This window comes from Chelonia mydas, chromosome 1 (assembly GCF_015237465.2).
Source record: "Chelonia mydas isolate rCheMyd1 chromosome 1, rCheMyd1.pri.v2, whole genome shotgun sequence".
NCBI classification, from domain to species: domain Eukaryota; kingdom Metazoa; phylum Chordata; order Testudines; family Cheloniidae; genus Chelonia; species Chelonia mydas.
In genome coordinates this window covers 11,475,753-11,491,943 of record NC_057849.1, presented here as the reverse complement: position 1 = coordinate 11,491,943, position 16,191 = coordinate 11,475,753, and the positions used below count along the sequence as shown (strand labels likewise).

At 41.1% G+C, this 16,191-nt stretch overlaps 1 protein-coding gene across 2 annotated transcripts in view; it reads right to left on the bottom strand.

Annotated features, from left to right (window-relative positions):
• POLD3 (DNA polymerase delta 3, accessory subunit) overlaps window positions 1-16,191 on the bottom strand; it is a 38,806-nt gene extending 22,615 nt beyond the window's left edge. Inside the window, exons 1-6 of one of the 2 annotated variants that reach the window (XM_037877466.2) lie at window positions 15,927-16,191; window positions 13,810-13,865; window positions 12,025-12,127; window positions 9,483-9,522; window positions 7,732-7,864; window positions 4,448-4,712 (exon numbers count right to left, since the gene is read on the bottom strand). In XM_037877466.2, coding sequence (XP_037733394.1) covers window positions 4,448-4,712; window positions 7,732-7,864; window positions 9,483-9,522; window positions 12,025-12,127; window positions 13,810-13,865; window positions 15,927-15,986 — 657 coding nt within the window. In that variant the 5' untranslated portion in view covers window positions 15,987-16,191. The remainder of the gene's footprint in view (window positions 1-4,447; window positions 4,713-7,731; window positions 7,865-9,482; window positions 9,523-12,024; window positions 12,128-13,809; window positions 13,866-15,926) is intronic. The other variant, XM_037877394.2, reaches the window with a different exon arrangement.

Below are 16,191 nucleotides of genomic sequence, written 5' to 3'. Positions count from 1 at the left end.
CTAAATTAAGGTCTAATCTTCCTGCTATTCCTCTTTTATTTATTTTTTTAAATGTCTCAATACTATGAGTATCCTACCTTTCTCGGAAGAAACAGAGGATAAGAGTATTTTGGGCACGTGAAAAGCCAGCTGCAAATGCCTCTCTCAGAGTCCAAACTTTAATGACTCTAACACAAGTTATCATCTAGGGAGAGCTCATGGATACTCTTTAGGTTCACATTCCACTAACTGCTAGGCACTACAGAGGGCAGGAACTTCAGCTGGCATAAATTGGCATCGTTCTACTGGGCATAATAACTTAAAATTTGAGGGCCTTAGTCATCATTATTTAAGAATTGCCCTGACATCAAGACTTTTCAGAAAAGATAGGACAGAGGGCTGAGAGAATTAAAAAAAACCTCGAAGTCTAACAGCAAGGTTTCGTCAAACTTTCCACATAGACTGAGTTTCTTCAGCCTTTCACCAGAGTGTACTGTTGGTGCAGCCGAAGAGACCTCCCTTTTACCGTCTGTGAATGAATGAACTAAAAATGGATACTAAATATTAAGATACCACATTGTGTTGCCAGATCGAAGTAAAATGAAAAACAGAGAACCAGCCTGCATCAACAATTGCGATTAAATGAAGTTATCTGTGTAAAACGGAAGTCAACTATAAATGATACAACTTTGGTCAAAATGTAGTAAACTTTAATGACATGGTTTAACTCAGGGGAAAATCTGTTAGAGAAAGGGGGTTGCATTCATATTGATTTCTTGTAGTTTAGTGAAAAGTGAAGAAGCAAGGCTAATATTTGCAATCAAACATGCTTATGCTATCAAGTTAGTGAAATACTTCTGTGTTGAAAGAGGCAGTAATTAAAAAAAGACGGAAGTAGTATGTTATGAAGACATTTGATCGCAAAGTAGAATAATCAGAACTGTACGGATCAATGAAGCACAGACTCAGCTGAGCCATATTTACAAAGGTCCCACCACTGTTAAAATAAGAAGTGGAAGATTTATACAGCTGTACCAGCCTGCTAGGGAGCAACTGTTCTTTAAGTGACTTTGAATTGTATAATGGACTGTTAAAACAAGTTTAAAGAATGCCGAGGAACTTTGTATTAGCAATAGGAACTTAGAACTGGACATTTCAGCAGCTAGCAGAGCGTTGATGGAGACAGTGCAACCTGAGCAAGCATAACAGCAAAGCTGGCCAAGGGAGGCACCACAGAGGGGCCCATGGAAAGTGAGGTAAGTTATGGAGGTAAGTTGCTGACCAGAACAAACCATCCAGTGTTTAATGTATGTCCCAAGGTAATTGTACCAACAGCTATGACCAACTTGTCTTATGCTGGCTGCTATGACAAGATGTTTTGCACAAAGAGTTATTGTGTACCAAATGACTGGAGGATAGCTAACATGACGCCAATTTTTAAAAAGGGCTCCAGAGGTGATCCCAGAAATTACAGGCCAATAAGCCTGACTTCAGTACCGGGCAAACTGGTTGAAACTACAGTAAAGAACAGAATTGTCAGACACATAGATGAACATAATGTTGGGGGAAGAGTCAACATGGTTTTTGTAAAGGGAAATCATGCCTCACCAATCCTCTAGAATTCTTTGAGGGGGTCAACAAGCATGTAGACAAGGGGGATCCAGTGGATATAGTGTACTTATATTTTCAGAAAGCTTTTGACAAGGTTCCTCACCAAAAGCTCTTAAGCAAAGTAAACTGTCATGGGATAAGAACGAAGGTCTTCTCATGGATTAGTAACTGGTTAAAAGATAGGAAACAAAGGGTAGGAATAAATGGTCGGTTTTCAGAATGGAGAGATGTAAACAGTGGTGTCCCCCAGGGGTCTGTACTGGGACCAGTCCTGTTCAACATATTAAAAAATGATCTGGAAAAAGGGATAAACAGTGAGGTGGCAAATTTGCAGATGATACAAAACTACTCAAGTTAGCTAAGTCCCAAGCAGACTGCGAATAGCTGCAAAAAGATCTCACAAAACTGGGTGACTGGGCAACAAAATGGCAGATGTAATTCAATGTTGATAAATGCAAAGTAATGCACATTGGAAAACATAATCCCAACTATACATATAAAATGCTGGGTTCTAAATTTAGCTGTTACCACTCAAGAAAGATCTTGGGAGTCATCGCGGATAGTTCTCTGAAAACATCCACTCAGCGTGTAGCGGCAGTCAAAAAAGCGAACAGAACATTGGGAACCATTAAGAAAGGAATAGATAAGACAACAGAAAATATACTGCCCCTATATAAATCCAAAATATGCCCACATCTTGAATACTGAGTGCAGATGTGGTCACCCCATCTCAAAAAAGATTTACTGGAATTGAAAAAGGGTCAGAAAAGGGCAACAAAAACGATCAGGGGAGTGGAATGGCTTCCGTATGAGGAGGAATTAATAAAATTGGGACTTTTCAGCTTGGAAAAGAGACGAATAAAGGGGAATATGACAGAGAGCTATAAAATCATGACTGGTGTGTAGAAAGTAAATAAAGTGTTATTTACTCCTTCTCATCACATGAGAACTAGGGGTCACCAAATGAAATTAATAGGCAGCAGGTTTAAAACAAACAAAAGGAAGTATTTCTTCACACAAGGCACAGTCAACCTGTGGAACTCTTTCCCAGAGGATGTTGTGAAGGCCAAGACTATAACAGGGTTCAAAAAAGAACTAGATAAGTTTATGGAGGATAGATCCATCAATGGCTGTTAGCCAGGATGGGCAGGGATGCTGTCCCTAGCCCGTTTGCCAGAAGCTGGGAATGAGCGACAGGGGATGGATCACTTGATGATTACCTGTTCTGTTCATTCCCTCTGGGGCACCTGGTATTGGCCACTGTGGGAAGATCGGATATTAGGCTAGCTGGACCTTTGGTCTGACCCAATATGGCCGTTCTTATGTTCTAAAACCCTGCAAAATTCCAGCCCCACTTGCAAAACTCAAAGGTGATGTCTCATTTCCTGATCAGATGGTGAGAGAGAACAACTCTCATTTTTGATTGGACATTTTGAATCTTCGGCAGAAGTATGGTCACCATCTCATTGGTCCACACCAGCACCTCCAAAAACAGGAGTCAAGCAGGACCACCCAGCAGAAATGGGATAAAACGACCTGTCTCCTGCATCACATCACTTTCTGAAAGCCAAAGACATCTGGAAGGTAGAAGACTGGGGTCCTGGGGGTGACATCAAATACTATCTTGTATAGGAACCTTTCCATGTCATTTTCTATTTTACAGCAATTCAGGTTCCCTGTTAGAGCACTGGGAAGACTTGTCTGTTCTTCCCTCCACCTGCATTTGCAGTGTCAACAGTGAACAGTGAGCTGAAAGCTGACAGCTGAGGAAAAGTCTGATAAGTAATACAGTTCTTCTTAGTTGATTGATTACTGAAATTGGGTACAAATTAATAAGAAAGTATTCATGCTTGGGCATGAGCGTTAAAGAGTGTTGAGTGTCACAGTTACAGTGTGTGTCCTTGTTTTGTAAAAGGTTCCAATCAGCTTTGTTGTAAAGTATCTTTGAAACTAAACAAATTACAGTTGTTAACCAAGATTGCAAAACGGTGTACACATCTACCACAGTTAAGTTTCATACTGCCTTTTGAGTTCTAAGTGTACACAGACATAAAATGAGATCAAGTATGTCAGCCTCTTAAAGTGCACTCAGTGTATACAGTTTGTTATAAATGTAGGAGTTTATGCTGGGTAGTTAGGAGTATTAATCAGATCCTAGGGCTAATACAATTTGTGGGGATGTGAGTTAAAAGGATTGACTATGATAGAGTCATTGGGAAGGAGACCTTAATGAACTGGATGTAAGTAACTGACCAAACTGCCTCATACTTTAGCTTTGGATTGTACTTCCTCTGTTGTGTTAGCAACACTGGAGTTGATAAAAAACTGGCACAAGTGAGGCTCTATTTTGAGGAATTTTGGGCTTGTCTTCACATACAGTATTGCAGCTGTATCACTGTAACACTTCAGTCAAGACACTACCTAAGGCAACAAGAGAGCTTCTCCTGTCGGCGCAGTTAATCCATCTCCCCGAGAAGCAGTAGCTATGTCGACAAGAGAAGCTTTCCCGTCAACATAGCGCTGTCTACACCGGAGGTTAAATAGGTATAACTACGTCACTCAGAGATGTGGATTTTTCACACCCCTGAGAGACGTAGCTATACCAATATCCGTTTGTAATGTAGACCTGGCCTTCGTAAAAAAAAAAAAAAAAAAATCTGAACAAAGTCACCTTCCCAAGATAGTGGTTTATTGTGTGTTAACACAACCACAGTATTCTCGGGCGACAATGAGGCTACAATTCGAAGCAATGGGAGGGAGCTGCCACCGAAAAATTTTTATTTAGATTGAAGAGTAAAAGTGAAGTTAGTAAGGCTATTATCCAAACAAATTGCCAAAGGATGTTGAGGTAACTTACAATTGTTGTCTCTTTGGACTCTGGTTTAGTTTCTTTATTTGTGTCTTGGGATTTGGAAGCTGATTTTGTAGCAAACATTCCCATGATCCCTTTCGGCTGAGGGGAGGGCTGTTTAGCAGTTGATGAGACATGACCATTGATTGTAGGCACATTGACAGCATGTGTGTCATTTGGTGTCTGGGAATCAGCCTGTGCAGACGTCTGAACTTGAGGAACTTCAGCTGACATCCTGGGGACTGCAGCGGCACACTGAATGGCACTAAACCTGGGTGATGGAGTGAAAAATTTAATTAGCACTTTAACGTCTTATTTTCCACCTCAGTTTCCTCTCTAGTAGTGTCTTACTTTCCTGGATTTATATTATACTGTTATGGGGAAAAGGAGCAATTTAATTCAGGCATGGACTACAAAGAAAAGCTAGCAGAGAGTTAAGAGTGGGAGAGATCACACTGAAACGATCATTTGAACATGTCAGCAGGGGTTGAAGCATTAAAATACAAAACAAGCTGATCAAATTTCATTGAGGAAACACACTTGTCATTACACAGTGGGAAAAGGGGAAGGAAAGCAGCAATTTTATTCCTAAATTGGTTACATTTGTATTACCAGTGAATCACTTGCTAAAGCTTTCCATATAAATGTAATAATATTTTGTAAATATATTTCATCTGACAGTCTACAACACGAATGATCTTATTTTCAGAATTTCTAATGCACCCCTCACAGTAGTAGCCAAGCTTCACGAACCACCCTGTGAAATAGCTAAGTATTATAGATTGAGCCATACTATCCAAGTGGCTCAGAGGACATCCAAAACATTTGGAGACTCAGTACACAAAAGTTATTTCGATGCACATTTTGGATATAAGGAACACATCCTTATACGATCTGAAATTTGTTGACAGGGGACACTGAGGCACAGAAGGTAAATATTTGCTCAAGGTTACAAAGCAATTCATTGACAGGTCCTGAATCCTTATCCCCTTTGTGAACCACCAGATCAACTCCCAGCCCGATTTTGTTTTGAAACACCAATGCACTATGGGAGCTGATAAGAACTGCACTTTCTGATTTATACAATTAACTCATCATGGAGTATTTTTATTTACATAAGAAATAACAAACAAACAATCTCATACCATTCCACTACTATGCCTTAGCATTGTATAAGCACAGCTCATGATTAATTTCATATTAAGTAGAAACTAACATACACTAACAAACAACATAGTCACTAAGGTAGTTTAAGGTTGCGAGAGGACATACCCAGTCCACCCAAAACCTTACAAGCATTGAAATAAGAAGGGAAAAGATGTGTGCATTCCTTTCCACCTTCATTTGCCTTCAAAACTAACAATAACACACTCCAACACCCCATAAAGCTTTCACTTTAGATGCCATTTCCAGACACCCATAAGTAATACACACCCCAAATTCATCAATTTCACACCAAAATGCAAAACTTTAACAGTCAACTCTCATTCACTTACATCAATTATATCAACGGGTCAGCATATCTGACCATCACAAATTCCATATATTCGGGAAGTTAATCTGCCTTAACACTGCACAGGTCACTGTTAAGGTTTTGCATCTGCACTACACCTTAATGAGGAGCAGTGTGATTACCCCAAATTAAAACCCATTACCCACTGACTTCAATGGCCATTGGATCAGGCCCAAAGTCCACAGGACTGTTTTCATGTTGAAAACCAGCTGTAAGATTTTCTGCTTTTTGTGTGTGCATTAAAACCCAACAGCTGACTACTACATTAATACAATTTTCAGAAAGAGGAAATACATCAGTCTAAATTTACTCTAATTAGGTCACAAATTAACAAGCTACAATGATAAAATGGAGAAGAATATCTTATTCCTCTGCTATGCCCAACCAGTTCAGCTCATAATAGCAAGCATTGCCTGCAGTGTAAGTCACCTCTGAATTACAGGCTACGTGTTTTAAATTCAGCTAGAAAATTCAGCACCAAGACGCCGCATGAATTTAAAAACAAGTTTGAGAGAGTTATTTTAAAGTTCTATATGGCCTAAACCTTAGCAATTTTTAAGTCAGAAACATGGATTTACGCCAAGATACAGATTTCACTGCAGAGGGTGCCCTAGGACAGTGCTTCTCAAGCTATCTGATGTGGGGGACTGGCAATTTTTTTTCCCCCAATGTGCGCGCAGACCAGCAGCCGATGGCTCGTGGACCGGCACCGGTCCGCGGACCACCACTTCGATATTAATGTATCCTAAGGCAGTGCTATTCAAAGTATGGCAACTATGGCTAAACTTTGTACATTTTAATTGGACCATAATTTTCTATTGTTTACTATGGTGCTTGCTATCATCTACTCAGGAAAAACAACTCTCTGCCTGCGCCCCCCTGAGCTACAGAACATTGGCTGGGATAGTAAACTTTCTCTTGTAGGTAGCTGCTTTGCAAATGCCTATCTATTTTAGGATTTGTACTGCTGCCCATCACTTTGGTAGCGGAGTGCCTTCCACATGAAATAGATTGGCCATAGGAAAGTCCCTAGTGGATTTCATGGCGCGATCAGCTATCACTATCGAAACTAAATTCATTCTAATTTGCCCAAGTGTACAAAGAAAAAAGTACACAACAGGTGTTTGTAAAACAGAGGTGCATAAATACAATGGAGATAGTAATTCCACAAGAGACTCAAATGTGGAGTCATTATCTAACAGCTGTCTGGAGGCCTATTTAAAGTTACTTTGGTGGCTTCAATCCAGTCCCTTGCCGACCTGACAGAAATCACCTTCACAACTGGCATTACTTGGCTCCCTGCTATCAATCTCAGAAAGGAAAAAGGATTAACCAGCCATGGAGACAGAATGCCCCTCAATTCAGGGGTGATCCCTTTCCCAATCAGGTATGGGAAAGGCTTGCACTGCCTCTGCCCAGACTATCTGTTCTGTACAAAAGGACATCATTTTCCAGGGCACCTTTTAGGGGAGGCAGCATGCTCCAGCAGACAGAGCACAGGAGTGGGAGTCAAGAGACCTGGGTTCTATCTGAGACTTTGCCCTTGACTTAATAGGCAACCTTGAGCACGTCACTGCACGTTTCTGGACATCAGTTTCAATTTGCCTTTCTGACAGACAGAGTAACAACGCAGACTCGTTTTTGTAAAACACTGAGTTCTACTGATGAAGAGTGCTATATAAATGCAACTCATCAGCCCCACATTCAAACAATTTTAAAAGGAAAAGGGGAGTGAGAAAAAAGAAGAATGTTCATATGATAGCACTGCTTAACTCACTTGCTGCAGTTCTGCAGGTTTGTCTTGACGATATCATAGTCTGTATTGTAGAGGGGCCCGCTGTCCTTCAGCATGGCTTTCTGGATGCTGTAGACATGCACACTAGCAATCGTGGCTAGCTTAGACTTCATTGCTGAAAATCAACAGGAAAGCCCTTCATTAGCACAGCCAGCCTCAATCGAAGATGGCAGAAAAGCTGAAGAGCGGTGTGTTTGATACCCGGTTCTAACTTTGAGAAAGCATTCTTGGATCTTAGTACCACCCATTTTTAACCTACCCACTGACTCAGAATTCAGGCTTCCACAAGCACATCAAACCTGTTCTCCACTCTACAATGGCTTCTCACGGAATACTGAGTAAATTCCAAAGTCTCCATCCTAATCTTCCAGGTGCTCCGTGGCCTGGATCCAGGATATCTAAGAGATTGGCTAAAGCATTGGGCTGAAGGCTGTGGTTGACAACTCTCCTCTTGCACAATGGAACTTTCTATCTTAAGGGTAAAGTTTATCTGCGCGGGAGACAGAGCTGTCATGGAGGCTATTCCTGGGCTGTGAAATGAACTCTCACTAGAATTATGGACCATCGTAAACCTCAACACCTTCCACTCCAAGTTCAACGCATATTTTTGATCTGCCTTCTTTAACATGGGTCTATTTTAGGAGCGTATGTGTGAGATTCTGTGGCCTGGGATGTGCAGGAGGTCAGACTGCATGATCACGATGGTCCCATCTGGCTTTGAAGTCTAATATAAACGCATAGCAATATGCACATAAAAGACAACAACTACAGAAAAAACCCTATCAAAACAACACGCTCCACCCTACACACAACTCTCTCCCTGGAGAGAGGATGAGAGAACAAAACACGTGGCAATGTTAGTCACATTGCCTAATGTACTACTGGAAGGCGTTCAAATTACAAGAATGGAATAGTTATGAAAAATCCCATGTTAGACTTGTTAAGTTTTGGTTTTCAACAGTGAAATGACAAAAGCCTGATTAGTGAAGCTGGAATGTTAGTACTGAGGCATTTGCACACTCAACTGAACAATGAAAATATTGGTATATTATCTGATGCCAAGGTCATCAGATGGAAATTAATAATGGCCTGTAGTCCTAAGCATTTAGGCTGAGATTCATCAGATCTCACAGGCAGGGTTAGGTTCAGACAGTTGGATGAAAAACCATCAGCAAATGACCGCAGCTGCTTCAGAAAGCGATGTTAGCAGTTTAGTAAGTAGCACTTCCCATTCAGTACTGAATCAAACTTCCCTGCATGGGGTTATGGGACATTAAGACACTCATGGCTAATGAAGATCCCCACTGCACTTCCCAGAAAGTAGGGCTGTTGGCCCCAGTGTTCTGATTCGGCCTAAGCTCCCCTTATAGTTTCACAATCAGATTCAGTATTCTTCCCTTGCCATCCTAAAACGTTGTGAGGTGTTGCTGTGCACAGTTCCAGTACTGCTACATTCCAGCCTAGTGGCAGCTGCCTCAGTGACAGGTGAAGTGATCCCTTGCTCCATAAAAGAAGTGCTACCTAAAAATCAGTTACTAAGCTACAAGTTTGAGAAGTTGTGCTGATATGGGCTCAGATTCTAAAGGTTCTGGGAAAAAGCGAATACACCTGAATCCAATAATTTGATTAAAATACCCAAAGACAGTGTGTACAGATGGGCAATGTTTTTGTTGACATTATTCCGTCAGAGAAAAAAAAAAGTTACAAAAATCATAATTCCCGAAATCACCTACCTTCCAGTTTATCCTCTCTCACTACTGCAACCTTGTGGCACTGTAAAGAAATGATAATTTATCACAATGAGGAACCAAGGTCTTGAAATTTAAAGAAAACAAAATAAATGGTCAATGGATATTCGATGCGGCTTTATAGTAGCACAAAAAACTTGATCATGGCTCTGTCATAATAGTCTTTTGGGGCCTTGTAGGCCTACTTTCCTGGGGCAATATCCCCCAAATCACTACAACATTGGAGAAACACCCAATCCTCCATCTCTGGCGGCAGCAGATGAAGCAGTAATGGAACAGCTGCCCAAATGTATTAAAGAACAATTGTGCAGCACGGTATGTGTGTACAAGCTAAGGTAGTGGACATATGGCTGTGCCAAGAACAAATCTGATGCATTGACCCATGTTAGCTGTAAGCATTTAAGATGACGGACACATTACAGTTAACATGGTTAGCACAGACAAGGTCTTATACAATGAGAAATTGAGCATTCATCCAACAGCCAGAGAGACAGATCCAGGGAAACGTGTTCCACAATGTGCATGTAATTCCTGATTTGAGATCCACTGATGAAAAACTCTGTGTAAGAGCTAAGTATTATTATGGTGTATAGCTGGATTACCATGTAAAGATGATTGCAATCCATGCAAAGAATATCAGAATTTATGGGTCTGACAACATTCATCAATTGTGTGTTCATTCAATACCCACAAACAGGCAGTCGAAGTGGGAGGAAAGAGAAATCTGGGAACAGTCTAAGAGCCAAGGATAGAAAAAGCAGCAGTCTGAGCCATCCCTTGTGGGTTGGAAAAGGTAGTGAGCAGTGTGATAACAGTAAAAGGAGCATGTAGTGAATAAAATAGGATACTATGAAGAGAGATCTATGAGGTATTCAATTTCCATCTCTCCACTCAGGTAATTCTTGCAGTGTTAAATCTACAGCCTTGCAGCAGCCCCTCCTGAGAGGAGTCAGTATTGCAAGGTCATCAGGAACTCTCAAATTAAGAAACAATGTTTAATGTAAAATGCATGACACAACCTCACTAGTCTCCTCCACATTAAATAACCTTGTGTCAGATAAAGCCTCATCTATTCCAAAATCTATCATTTCTTCCAAGACCAGGCCTTTTCTTTAAATTCCTACAGCTCCTCTCTGGGCTTCTCTCAAAACTTGTTATTTCCCCCCCGATGCAGCACTTACAAAATGCTGCTCCTAAGTATTATCTTCCTTGTGTGTCACTCTAATTGCATGTTATAATATTTCCCAGAATGGATAAAAATATTTTTTTAAATTATAAATGGATGTTCTATATTTATATTAAATACATTTTAATTTTAAAAAATAAACTTGTTTAAAACTAAATTTGACATTATGACAGCCTACAATCTATGGTAAGGCGTACATTTACTGTAATCTATTCAAATCACGTAAATGAATAAAAAAAATGCTGCATCAATGAGCCCTTCCCAAATTTATGAATTAACATATTCTGTTTTATTTGTTATATATAGAAACAGGGGAAAACCTATCTTTAACTTCTGAGGTCATCTTAAGCTTTATAACTATGTCAAAAGGTTATGTACAGCATTAGTAAATATCTGTAGTATTTAGTCTTTACAATAGAACAAATCCTGGTATTACATTTTTTTCAAATGTAAGTAGTTTCAATTTTTGCTGCACAGAAAAGCTTTGGCCCGAATTACTTTGGGTTTCAGTTTAGCGAGCAGGCGCAGAACTAATATTTTCTTCATTTGGTCGAGCTCATTCAAAGTTGAGGAACTGGTTAGAAGTTCAAAAAGCAGCAAAGCTTTTTTTCCCTCTTCTAATCTATGGATAAACCTGTGGGGTGAAGACGAGATCTACTAATTTTAAAAACATGAAGGACATGGGATCAGATTTTCAAATGTATTTAGGCATCTAAAGTGGCATTTTCAAAAGCAACTAAGCAATTTAGGCTCCTAACCCCCATTAGTTTCAATGGGAGATAGACACTTAACCTACTTAGGTGCCTTGTGGGAGTCACTGTCTGCATCTTTAGGTGCTTAAATACTTTTGCAAATCTGGCCCAGGGTGACCAGACAACTCTGCAATTCACTAACTACAGTTAGTAATTCCTTTGTTTAATAAATATTAGTTAGTTTTAAATGCAAAACATGTCTCGTTAAGCTTACTTTTTTCCACCTTATGTATTCAGCACATTTAAGGTAATTTTATATAACCAGTTTAAGAAAAAGAAAACACTGGTTTTGTGCATTTTAATTGACAGTGTAATATCAACAGAATAAAACCCTGTTTTGTTATCAAAGAATTATCAAAACATGGTCAATATAATTCCTTCCCCAGTCTGTCGTTTTGTCTGTCAGATTGCAAGCTCATTGGGCAGAACTGCACCTTCTTTTATGGTCATATAAGATCTAGCACATTGTGGGCACCACCAGAAATAAACAACAGTAAAAGCAGTAATAGAGTTGTTGCGCCAAAGATTACAGAACAAGGCAGGACACAGAGAAACAAGGCACACACAATTGAGGGAGTTGAGTACTCACAATGTGTCCATTCTGAATGAGATTTCCTGCCACTAAATAGGTGACATGCAGTTGAGCTCCTGAATTCTCCTTTCGCTTCCTTTCTACATAATCATACAGCATCCTGTACAACAAAAGAAACCAATGTTAACCACCTGGAAGGAAAAGAACCCTTCACCCTATCATCTACCAATTCCCACTGATTTACGTGACATTCATAGAATCGATAACGGTAAAATGTTCTGAACTCACTAAATATGTTTATTTCTTCTGAAGAGCTCTGTGTAGCTCAAAAACTTGTCTCTCACACCAACAGAAGTTGGTCCAATAAAAGACATTACCTCACCCGCACTGTCTCCCTAATATCCTGGGACTGACACAGCTACAACACTCCATAGTTCTATCTAGGCATTTATACCTTGCCTATCATTAGGATATTAAAGGCTCTGTTCACATAATACACATGCTGAACTACCAGTTCCTGTTTTGTATGCCCTCACCTCACGTCACAAAACCGGGTTTAGACAAATTTGTGTGTGTGTGTGTGTGTATCTGATTTATATATATATATATATATATATATATATATATATATATATATATATATATACACACACACACATACACACACACACATATATACACAGAGCAATTCACTGTATTAATTGGGATACTTATGGATACCAAAGTGATGGAATCGAAACATCTCCCATTTATGTTTTACCTAACTAGCTCCTCTTCACCTTAATCTTCCTGTCTCATCCCAAGGAGTACTTTTTTCATTCACCCTAGAACACAGTCCACCCCCCAGAACATCTAAATACACAAATGGGGTCCTCTGTCCATCCTCAAGACCGTAATCATCCAAGATTAGGAATGGGTCTCTGGGCCATTCCTTGGCCCTCCCCCTCCATGGTGGGAAGCTGGAACCTAGGACTCTCACTGGCCACTTGTAGCCTATCCTGAGAAGTCGATGTACAGACCACTTCCCAACAAACTTCCTAGAGGAATCATATGGCTCCTGTAAGTACCACACCAATGACTTTAATGGACAATTATGTACTTCAAGGAATGTAAGTTACTTTCACATTTTCACACTCCTAGAAAATGAAGTACAAAGAGCTATGTTATTACAATGTTAAGGCTACAAATTTACAGTGAAGTCTGGAAATGCCAAAAGGTTCTGATAGTAAAGTTAACTTGTCTATATTGCAAATATTTAGCTTTGGTTATATCTAGGCTGTTACGTGTAAGTATACAGTGAAGTGTGCATTTAACCCCCCGGATATTGATTGCAAATATTTATTTGTAGAATAGGTCAGTTATAGTTGCTGTCAGTGACTTTTTGTATTTCCTGACTGTATTTTATATTTCCACCTTAATGCTGCATAATACAGGGGATCACAATCCTGAGATTAGATATGCAGAGGCAGCCTCTTACATCTGCACAGATCCAATTGCAGGACTGGGCCATAGCTTGTAAAGCGCTTTGAGACCTTTCAGCAAGAGAGGACCTATATACATTCCTACACTAATACAATTCTAAGATTATCATTTCCTACATAATATCACACCTATTATATAAAGCTATAAAAAGGGCCTAATTAAGATCTCTTTCTAAAGCAATACTTGCTTAAGTGAGGCATGAATAAGGCATGCTAAATACAATCCTAAATAAGTATCTGAAAGAAAACACAGGACTTTACATCTTTCTGGAAAAGATTGGATTTAATTTTTTAATCAAAACCACCAACCAATTAGGCATTGCCACTGAATAAAAGGCTTGTGGTATACACAGATACTCACTGCTTAGCCTGGTTGACATGAACCCCCAGGGTGAAGCTCAGCCATTTGTATGTAACCTGTAACAAAAAAAATTGCACAGGTCAGTGGCTTTCAATCTGAATTCATGACACACACAAAACCCCATTCAGTGACGCACTAAATCCCACCAGCCTTTGAGGAGACTAAGAAATGGAGAGAGGAAGCAATTTGCCTAAATGTGTTGTACCATGCTGAGCACACTAGTAGTGCTTAAAAAATATTTAACAAGCTACTTCTACCTAAATGGTGCATATTTGTGAATGTTGTTTTGAAACCTCTAAGAATGGCAGTGATATAGCCAATGACGTTCAGAAAGCAACACATGGACATTGCTGAGTTGACGTTTCCAAAGGAGAGAAGAAAATAAAACAAACCCCAATATATAATTGTGAAAAGTGGCTGCTGTTCACGCAACACTGCTATCAAGGACACTCCAAGGGTGTGATGGATTCACCATAACTGGCACTTTAAATCAAGACTGGGAGTTAAAAACAAAACAAAAACAAAACATAAGCTCTAGTTCAAACAGCAATTATGGGGGGGTAGGGACGGGGTATTCCAGGGCCTGGGTTATACAGGTCAGACTGGATGATCACAGTGGTCCCTTCTGGCCTTGGAATCTATGTCAAAGATTGCCATGGTTCTCTTTGGGTCTCACGCACAGGACAAACTCCAGTTATGTTACAGGTGCTGCGGCATAGCATGGCAACTTCATGGCTTCTGCTCACTGACTCTACCACTGAACTGTTATGTGACCCGGGGTAAATCATCTCCTTGTGTCTGTTTTCCCTCCCTCCTGTCTATTCAGACTAATGTACTCAGGGCAGGGCCTGTCATTGGGGGCTGGTGTACATCTGTTTTTATACAGGTTTAATTTAAGTATCACTTTAGATACTTAAGTTTACTGAAATAAGCTGTAAATTATATAAGCACCTTCATAACAGTATAACTGCGTCCACACTATGGGGGTGCACCAGTTTAACTACATCTATTTCTAAAACAATATAGTTAAATTGGTACAAAAACTGTGTGTAGACAAGTCCTTACTGTGTTTCTGTACAGTGCCAACCATAATAGGGCTTAAGTATTTTTGTAATACAAGGAAATTATAATAGCCATAATCATCAGCTGTAGGACTAGTTGGAGTACTAGTTAAGGTTGTATAACTGTTTCCATTCTAAATCTGATTTCAGTCACTTGTAACTTTCACCTTTTGGGTTGAAGTTTTTCCTCATTTGTCTCTGACCTATGGTGATTTTAGGAACATGATTTTAGCAAAAACAGTTCATCTACTGGGGAGGACAAGAAAAATTGGAAAAAATACTTTATAACAAAATTAATGTTACAACAGTTCTCTACAGTCAAAATAGTTGACTAGAAAACTGCATGATGGTAGCTCTCCCTAAGAAGTGCCCTCTTTTAATTACTCCAATAAAACTGGTATTGATTTGACCGAGTTGTGTGCCTTTGAAAGTTAAGTACTGCACAAGTGGCAGTATATTTTTATCTAAGATGACACCAAGGTTGTAGCTGTAAGGAATGCCCTGCTCTATCCATGGTTTCTGCGTTATGTGGGGGGCATGCAAGCACTGCAGGAAATGCTGTTCAGCAGGTAAAATGTTCCCCATGTTCATAAGGGACGCAGGGTCAGAGTCCTGCCCCACCTCCATTCCCATACCACTAGGTTGTGCTGTTCCTTCCTAAATATGACAGAGATGGAGCTTGCCACAGAGCTGGTCTGCCACAGGGGAGGTGGCGTGGGGGAGGGCCTGGGTGCTATGAGCTTATCCCAGCGGGGCTCTGCGAGCCCAGCGCTGCTGCTTCTAGGAGTCATGGAATCCCGCCCGCTGCACCGCAACCTCCTCCCCGCCAACGGCCGGATGCCCCCGCCCCCCTCCAGTGTCTCCCACCCCTCAACTCCCCTCCCCCACTACCCCCTGCCCATCCCCACCCCGTGTCCCCATCCCCCAACTCCCCTCCCGCACCATGCTCATCCCCTCAACGCCTCCCAGTTCCTCCTCCTCCTACCCCAGCTTCCTGAATCCCAGCCCCAGCCCCAGCCCCGCCGCCTCGCTCCCGAGCGCCGCCCCGCCTCTCACGATGCGGTTCTGGTCGGTGACGAACTCGTCGATGTTCTCCAGGTAGAGCTCGTCCTCCATGGTGCCGGGGCGCCAGCCGCGCCGCTTCCCGCGCGGTTCAGCGCCAGGCAAACCAAGGCCCCGCCGCCTCCATAGCAACCTCCGGGGCGTGCTACGGCGGCCGCGCAGGGACAGAACTCGCCGCACGCGCGGTGCGAGTGTCGTGAGGTCGATATCACACGCTCCGTCCCCGCCCCACTCTGCGGTCGCTGGACCCGCCCCCTGC